Source organism: Agrilus planipennis, unplaced genomic scaffold, assembly GCF_000699045.2.
Source record: "Agrilus planipennis isolate EAB-ADULT unplaced genomic scaffold, Apla_2.0 scaffold241, whole genome shotgun sequence".
NCBI classification, from domain to species: Eukaryota; Metazoa; Arthropoda; class Insecta; order Coleoptera; family Buprestidae; genus Agrilus; species Agrilus planipennis.
The window spans coordinates 106,261-115,755 of NW_020439027.1; the positions used below are offsets into that span (position 1 = coordinate 106,261).

General features: G+C 33.6%; 1 protein-coding gene across 1 annotated transcript in view; it reads right to left on the reverse strand.

Moving 5' to 3' along the window:
* The window catches only part of LOC108738725 (potassium voltage-gated channel subfamily H member 8-like), a 100,744-nt gene that overhangs the window by 86,714 nt on the left and 4,535 nt on the right, over positions 1–9,495 (reverse strand). Inside the window, exons 3-4 of the mRNA XM_025976429.1 lie at positions 8,084–8,122; positions 6,317–6,498 (exon numbers count right to left, since the gene is read on the reverse strand). Coding sequence (XP_025832214.1) covers positions 6,317–6,498; positions 8,084–8,122 — 221 coding nt within the window. The remainder of the gene's footprint in view (positions 1–6,316; positions 6,499–8,083; positions 8,123–9,495) is intronic.

A 9,495-nucleotide genomic window follows, 5' to 3' on the forward strand; every position in this document is an offset into this window, starting at 1 on the left:
CAGATATAATATGTACATTATACAATTTCTAATTTCTTGCATATTTCTAATATTTTTACAATTCCACAATTTTCATTTATTTTAAATTGTTCTAAAAAATTTTATCCTTGTAAACAAAAGGTTTTTCATTTGAAAACAAATTAAAATTATAAGTCCAAATATAACAGTAAAAATATTAAGCTGCATATAGTAAAACAATGTCTTTGGTTGTATTTGATATATAAAAATTTTACAAAACTGTTTTGTAATACAGATTTCTGTCAGACTTTAAATTTAAATCGCTCTAATAAAAAAAAAAAAAAGCAGCGAAAAAAGATAATGAAAAAAGCAATACTGTGAAACTCCTCTTTTCGGAATCTGTTAATAACGCTACCGTTCATATTTATCGGTGGAGTACCTATATTAATTGTAAAACTATAGGTATCTATACAATAGTAATATCAGTCAAGAGACACTTATAAATAAAAGTTATGCTTGCATATCAGAAATATAGTATAGTTATAATTATACGCAAGTTAACAAGTATAAAAAACTAAAACCACAGGAAATAATATATAATTAATAGCGTTCGATAGATAATTATTTGCTGATAATTAGTCAGCTAAATAAATAAATTGGCTGGATCATTTTCTTTGAAGAAATTATTAAGTGACGCGTATGCGTTAGGTATCGATTACTTTTCTTACAATCGACAAGTGATTGTTAAAATTAATAATTGGCCAGCCCGAGTATTAATAATTGGTTAAATAAATTTCTTCATTTTGAGAGATGTACTATCCGGGTAGAATACATCCGGGACAGTCAATTTGAAAAAATATATTGAACTTAAAGTATGTCCGTTACTGTTGACGTCACTATCGAATATATCGTATTTCAGTATTTTTATTTACAAGAGATAAGGTACTAACACTTTTCAATGACCTTGCAAAACTTAAAAAATTAATGAAAAATACCTATCACTGACCAATTAAGGGGAGTACCTAGTTGACCTTTTATGATCATTTATTGTTCTTTCAAATATAATGATTATGCGTATATAAGATTTTAACATTGCGGAGTCGCAATGTGAATTAATTCAGGTTTTAGTAACTCTATTAGTTTGGTTAAAAAAAAATTCTAAAAAATATACCGTAGGTAATGTTCGAATTGCGGTCATCAAAAATTCAACTTTGAATATCATTGCTTTACATTTTATCGACTCTTTTTTCGTCATAAATGATTTGTGACATTCTAGAGCGAAAGATTTAAGTGCCGTTTCACATGGGCGCAGATGTAACGCACTAATTCGAACGGAGTGTCAAGGGTCGTACAGGGTCAGATAGACATATTTATATGTAAGCGTTTCATAGGCATGCTGATTTTATACTTCGTTTACTTTCTCTAGCGATGTGCCCCTTCCAATTTTTTTGATGGACGCTGGCAAAATCGTAGGTAGGGATAAAATAGCTCATTGTACTCTCGACTCTTGTTCATTAAACATACTTTTTCATACAGTACCTGTCAAAATTTTTGTTCAATCATGAATAGTAGTGCGAGTCGAAAACAAGCGTTAAAGCCTTTAATATGTCTTCACATATAAATAAACATCTCGTTGATATTTTCAGTAGTAAATGGTACCAATAACAGCATATTTGAGCAATGCAATTGTAGTGGATAAAATGATCAATTTTTCCGTGCAGTACTGTACGGATTATACGCTCCTCACCGGTTAAGAGTTTGGCCGAGAGTTGTCTCCTTCCTTTTCTGGCCTAGTGTTGTTCTTTTCTACTTTGCGCCGGTCAAACTGAAGGTCACATCGCTACAGAAACTAAACGATGTATAACAGCATGGCCCTCCGATACCGCGTTTAGAACGCGAGCCAGAGGTCCATTAGCCTTATGAGTGTATTCACATAAAGCACTCCCATCTGTCTGTAAAAGATGCTGGGTTGCCGTTATCTTCTAGTTTTTCTTCAGTTAATGCATACAGATGATGGCAACGCAGATAGACTTCCTTATTGTTGTTCATTATTGCTGTACTAATACTAAGTTCACCAAATGCGTCGTTGAAAAAGTATAAGAAGGATTTTCCGTCTGTGAAAATAGAAGGTCGTGGAGATGTTGAGAACGCAGCGAGATTCTAGTATTCCGTTGCTCGGCCAACCAAACACACCTTTGTGAAAACCCTTGCAGGCTGACGAGCGTTTATACGCGTGTGTGAAACGGATCTTAGAGATTTCAAGCTTCGAAACATGACGAAGGAGAAACGTTGCAAAAATTCCAACTTGACACTAAATTCCCGTAGGAATGTAGAATTTACGCAAATAGCGGTTTACTGATGAATAAATAGGCAATCACGACGAGGCTTTTTTCCTAAAAAATCGTTTCTTCGTAAGGTCACTTTCATTTCTTTGACATTTTGGTCAGAGTAGCATAGTTCAGGACGCTCGGATGTCTTTTGTCTGAAACTGGAGTCCCATTACCCTTACCATTTAGTTATTTCCTATTTGAAATTATGTTGCTCTGTCAGTTTCAAATCACAAAAGCATTATATAATTTTATTTTAATTTATGGATGTTTACTTTCTCTTGATTTATCTACTAATCACATACGGTGATTCAAATCAATATGCTATTTATAAGTACCTAGGAGCAATGGAAACAGCAAAGATCACTTTTTTGGATAACTTACAGAATTTCAACTCACGATCAGTATAATATGCTTTAGTTCTATGAGGCTTTTTTAGCAGTCGTAAATCGTTAGAGAACGTACCCACACTACGGACCTATTTTTTACCCTCGGTGACCACCCATAATACACGTCAAAACTCTCCTCTTCCTCTAGTTTTCACGTAGTAATTCATAAATATAGTTTTAAATCATTTTTTGCAAACAGAAAGTTTGAAATATAGATAAAAAAAGCACGAGATTTTCCTAGCCTAGAGGATATTGACTGTGACGAAAAAATAACCCCCCCCCCGCCTCTGTGATCAAGCGTTGTATTTTTGAAGATCTCCCTCCCCCCTGACGGGTCACATTCCCTTGACTAAAAGATTTATTTAAGTAACCCAACGTGTTAGTTGACTAAATTAAATCACGGTTTTAACTTAAAAAGGAGTTCTTCGCAAAGAACAGATCGAAATTGGTTTCACAGTTTTTTCTAGTTGTATATATATAATATTTGTAGAATAATGTCAGTTAAAAGAAATTAATTTATTATGGATCAGTTTCCATATTTTTTATCAAAAACAACTTTCAACTTGTTGTATGGGCCAGTTTTAGGAATTACGCAAATGTAATTGTTGATACGAAACTGCACTTGGTTTTTTGACTATATATTTACAACACTTAAGAATTAACAACACTTTAACAAAAACAAATTGATAACAAAAGAAACTGAACTTATGGAGAGAGTGGACTGTATAAAATTGGAAAGGAATGAAAATAGAACACGAACCGAAAGAGCGAATGATTGATTAGATTGAAGACCAAATTGCAACTGTCTGAAAATGACTGAAGTTCTGAAGTTGATTGGTTGGGGAAAAAGTAGAAGATCGTGATTTGTTATGAGAGGAAGACAGAGATACAGAGGGGTAGAATGATAGAGGGAGTACCAGAAGGGCATTAACCGGTACTTGGGGTACCAACACACGTGCAACGCGTCTTCGGAAGTTTGCCGTTTGCCTTGACTTCTGGGAAACAGACCCAAGAAAAAACCCAATTGAACTTTATTGGGGTGTTCGTGTTTGAATAGAAGAAACTGAATATTAGAATTGACACTCGACACAATGGTCAATAAAATTTGTTGAACTTCGAAGGTCGGCAAACTACAATTCCCAAATAACTGCTGTAAAATGTATACAATTGAAAATATTGTAATAATAATAAAATAACCATTCCATTAGAAATATAAAGATAGATGCTGAAAAATATACAAATAACAAAATGAATATTACGACTCAACACAACTCTTTTGATAACGGGTTTGTTATAATTTGCATTTTTTACCTCCTGAAATTTTGTAGGCTCAAAACAATCTACCACTTTGCTTCGTGTGCGGGTTTTTTAAATCTTTTTATGTACACGTGGCCATTTCTCCCGGCGATTATAAATTTATCGTTCTGAAAGCTTTCCTACATTCAATTTTTCATACGGAATATGTTCAAATTCCCTTTTCTTGATGTTACTCATACCAGCTATTTCACCTGCTTTCTCTTAGTCATTCTGCATGTATTTCACATAAACATTTCAATGAGGTACTTATCTACTAATTTTTTCGGTCGTAGTACGTTGTAACCTTCCTAGTAGTTTACTAACAATTCCATGATCATAATAAAAATGGCGGATCACTTATTTTGTTAGTCTTTCTGTTTTATGGAGCAGATCCAAGGAAATATTTTCCGACTTGGCTTTTATTCCAGAAAATGTCTTACTATATATATAAAACTAATATTTTCAAAAATGTTTTGCGGACTCTACTAGGTATCCCCGTATAAAAGCGCATCACATTAATTTTCATGTTAACTGTTTTAAAAAACAAATTTTAGAGCAAATCTCATATAATGTTTTGTTGGTAATGATTGTTACCACAATTTTAGTTTATGTTAACAATTATTTCAATTAAGTAAAAGCACGTAACTTTTAGGTGCTCGTATAATTCGTAATTTTATATCAATATATGTAGTTGTAATGTTAATCCATTAAAGTTGTACATGTATTGTTCAGTAAAGAGAACTTAACAGTATTGCTGGTCGTTTCACTTCAATTTAATTTTGTAAAGTAGTGTTAGTTGATATAGATCTATAGAGTATCGGCTACAATATTTGATTGTGTTTCATGTGTTTGTGATGTAGCTACTGTATATGTACGCATTTGGTTCCAATGTAACTGAACCACCTAATTATCGTAATTGTGGCATATTATAGTTACCTTTAAAATTTATCTATACAGTTAGTTCTTACTACTGCAATATAAAAAAACAATTGAAATTCATTCCTTCCATTTTTGTAGAATTTAAGCACATTTATAGCTTTCTTCGAACTCTCTCTTTTAAAAGATACCCACATATAAAATTAAAATAAAAAACATTTAAAACTTTCCTTTATGCAAGCTTTGTGAATTACAATGCAATTTCAATTAGAAAAACCCACTATGAAATGTTTTACTCGTATTATCTCGGTCTAAAAACGCCATTATTAGAAGTATTGTACTATGAAACCTTAAATTTTAAACAGTTGCAATACATTTAATATTCAGATTATAATTATTGTCCATACAATGTTCGGAAAAACGTGTTTTTTTAAGTCTTATACTAATATAGTAAAAGCGTGTTCATTAATTCTAGTTTTTAAGGATCGTCCATTTTTTCCTATGTAGGTTCCTCACATTCTTTATAAAACAGCTGATATACTTTACTTTTTTGAAAAGGACCTATTTTGGGAGAATTTTTCTTAAGGTTGGTTTCAATATCAAGTTATATGTAGTGGTAAAAATTAAGTAATTCAAAAATTAATTTACTTTAATGCATTGAAATCAACTAATAAAAATTTCTAATAATGGTTACACATTGGTTCGACGATTCTGTGACCTATGTATCGTACGACCTAAGTACGCATCGCTGTTGTTCCTACGTATATTTGTAATTAACTTTGCTGAAATAAAAAAAACTTATTACATTTTCCTTTAGTCCTTCATTTTAATAATATTAGAGTAGAATTTTGCTTTTTCTTTTGCGACAAGAAACTCTACATTCTTTTAAATCTGTCAGGAGAGATTATTAAAAAATTATACATCAAATTCGGTAGAAACCAATGAAAAAGTTTGAACCGCTTTTTAAATAATAATAATATTACATAATACAGACCACTTCGAATTATTTTATTCGATTAAGCTAACGTGCCTATGACGTTGAGGTTGGCTACGTCGGGATTCGTTTTCAGCAAGTAGATATCCACACAAGTGGACCTTGTTGGAGCATACGTAATCCTAAAATGTAGCATCGTGCGACAGATGGCGTTTACTGCGCCATTTGTAGTATTTTCTAAAACGCACTGTTAAGACAGCAGGTAAAAGTTGGTCTGTGTTCTGTAGGAGCTGCCTGCGACGCGCTGATGAGATCCAAAAGATCGAAATCGCGTTCCGCGTCTGGCAGTTTCGACAGAATACAGACTACTTCGAATTATTTTATTAATAATAATATTACTATTTATATCTTTAGACTTCTTGAGGCGTTTTTTCTGCTTGAGCTTCTAATATTTTTTAATATTTAATTACCTGTATCCAAATTAAATTAATATGGAAATGAATACAATATATATAGAAGATGAACGATGAACTTACGTTGTTAAGTTTAAGTTTGGACTTCATCTTGTCCTGTTTGTAATGGCCGGAAAGTTGGTAGAGGACGGCTCTGGAACGGCGGCGTCCGTAGTTGGCTGGGGGCGCTTCTGGATCCAAGTTGCCGTTGGCATCCGCTCCGAAATATCCGTCGCCGCCTCTGAATCTTGCTCCGAGGACTGCCGCTGCACACAAACGGCCTTCATTCGTATTTTCATCATCAAGCATACAAAATAGGAAAAGCAGTGTAAGAAACTGAAGTGTTATACCAACAATATAAAAATAAAAAGAAAAAAGGCGTCAACAGTCGAGGAACGTAAAAAACCGAGTTAGATGAACTGCAAAAGTTATGAATGCTTTTTTGCTATTTGAGACGTTTTGAATACTGTAATAAAAATTGAAGTGCTTGGAATAATTTGTAGTTAAGTTATACAAAGGGATATAAAGCAGAAGATAGCACAGGGTCCAGTCGTGTTTGAAGCGCGGCGCTGTACGGGTGCGAAACGTTAACGCGGCGGAAAATAAAAGGTTAGAAGCGTTCGAAATGTGGTGTTACAGGTGAATGATGAGGATACCGTGGATAGAGAAGGTTAGAAATGAAGAGGTATTAGAAAGAATAGGAGAACAGAGGACTCTTTGGAAGTCAATAAGAAATAGACGAGATAGGTCGGTAGCACAAAGGCCTAGTCAGAGACATATTAGAAGCAGAAACAGGAATTAGGAGGAGTAGAGATAGAACTACATTAGATTATTACTACTCACAAATAGTTAAGGATGTGGAATGTTCTAGTTTTAGGGAAATGAGAAGATTAGTTGAGGATAGAAATGAGTGGAGGTGCGCGTCCAGGACTGACGACCTTATAATGATGAAGTCATTAGGAAGTAGTTAGAGCAATACAAAAATCAAAGGTATCCCGAGATAAAAATGTTCAGTCTCTCTGGTGTCGCTGAGAGAGACTGTCGAGAGACTGTCAAAAAAATTGTTTAGCGTCTCTGAACGAGAGATTCGAGTTGCTCACAGAGAGATACTCATTTCGTATCCAGTCTCGAGACTCGAATCTCTGAATTAACAATTTTATCGTTCGAGTCTCTCATACAGAGACTGTGAGAGATCCATAAAAACATCTAGGAAACAGCTGAGAGACTGCGAGAGACGCTTTTAGAGACGCTAAAAGACTCTGAGGGACTGGAGAGAGACTGAAAATTTTTGTCTAGGGTACTGGGTCAACTTAAGCCCTTGGTAGAATTAATAATAATTGTTTATAAGGTTGCTTATGAATGCCAAATTGACTGGTGCTATTCACTGTGACCGTAATAGAACGACGACATACAAATTCGTCCAGAGTCACGTAGTGCTTGAGTTGACACCCTTCGTTCGCATTTCACAGGTCAATTAGTTCACTAGAAACTCCTGAGCGTCATTACTAGGTACTGATTCACAAGAGCAGAGGTGTGATAGTTGCTTATACTGCACTTTAGCAAAATCAATATATCCATGAACAATGTAAAATGTTTACTGTGCATAAACATTGAACTTTCGTGTTCAAGTAGGTACAATACCTACAGAACTCTGCAGCACTATGAAAACTAACCTATTCAGTGTTTGCTTAAGTTGATTTGTTTTCCTAACTATAAATCTATCTGAGTTTCAAACTAAATTCCGATTAAGATGTAGTAATGAGGAGCCTGTGTGTTGTATTTATTTATATGTTGTGAAAAAGGAAAGAGCTATTTAGAACATATAAAATTAATAAATTTAAATTATCTCACCTGTTCGTAACGGGAGAAGAAGAGGGTCACCAAGTGTGGCTGCATTCAAAACAAGCCAGTCAGAATTTATAAAGAGCTAATCATGCTCAAAACATGTAAATGCATTTTAATTTTAACTACATGTGTACCTATTTGGTTAAACGTGAATCATCACAACAATAACGTGTACCTATTTTCCTAATGTTACATATACTTAACACCAATAGAATAGAAAACTCTCGCTCAACTAATTTGGGCTGAATTCCTCCAGGGTTTCACGTTTTAGATTTAAATACCCCCAATAAATAACACTAGTAATGCTCTACAGCACCTTAAATTAATTACCTCGTAGATTCCACAGATTCATTAGCATCTTTTCCCTTTCAAGCCTGATTTAGCCCTGTATCTGATCCGGTTCATTATTTCGGATGTTTAAAAAGAGTGAAATTAACCGTCTCCAAAAATTTTGAATGGTGGGTCACGGATCTCTGTCGGATCAGTAAAATTGCTGTATCGTAGTGCAATGAACCACTACGACGAATGATCCTTGAGTTTTCGGTTTTCTTTTCGAAGCATAAAACGAAATATTCAGAATCTACTTGCTGGATACGATATAATTACAATATATATAGTATATTTAATATTTCCCGGCTCCCCATTGTTTGTTTCAAACTCGAGTATTTTTGAGTCGATCTCGATTTTATTGAATTCAGATGCGCCTTTAAAATTAAATCAGGCAAATTCAAAATTCACTGGGATTCAAGATTCAAGATTCAAAGTAGTAAATACAGTGTACAAATTTTGTCCAATCATTAAAGTTATTACCTTCATACAAAAGTAAAAAGGAAGGGAACTGTAACAGTGATCCAATTTTGCGTAAGGATCATTTGAAATTCGCGTTTAAACCGGCTAAAGTGATGGTTGTTGCAATATTATTCATATGTCTTCATATCAAAATACATATTTCAAATATTATATAAATGAAGTTTGTTATGGGGTAATGCGGTTCAATCTATTTAAAAAGAAATTTAATTGCGCAGCGCAGGGGTAGAAGACAGACATCATAGTCCATTCATTTCAGGCATTAATAAATAAGCTTTTTTTATTAAACGCTACATTTTGGTGTTGAATGAAAACATTAAAAATCGAGAGGGAGTTGTTACTGTATAAAAATTTATCGAATGTCAAATCTTATAGAAAAGCTACTTGTAACTTACACGGAGAAAATGAAAAAGGAAAATTTACCTAAATATTAAAGCGATATTTACAATTTATCTCACTAGCCCGCTGCTTCGTAAGCGAAAATAATAAAAATTACAATTTGGACTCGAATTTGTAAAAATAAAATCCCAGCAGAAATAAATTTACTAGGCATTTTAGTTGAGATTAAAAATTAAATTGTAATAATTAAGAAACTTGAAATAATTTTTAAA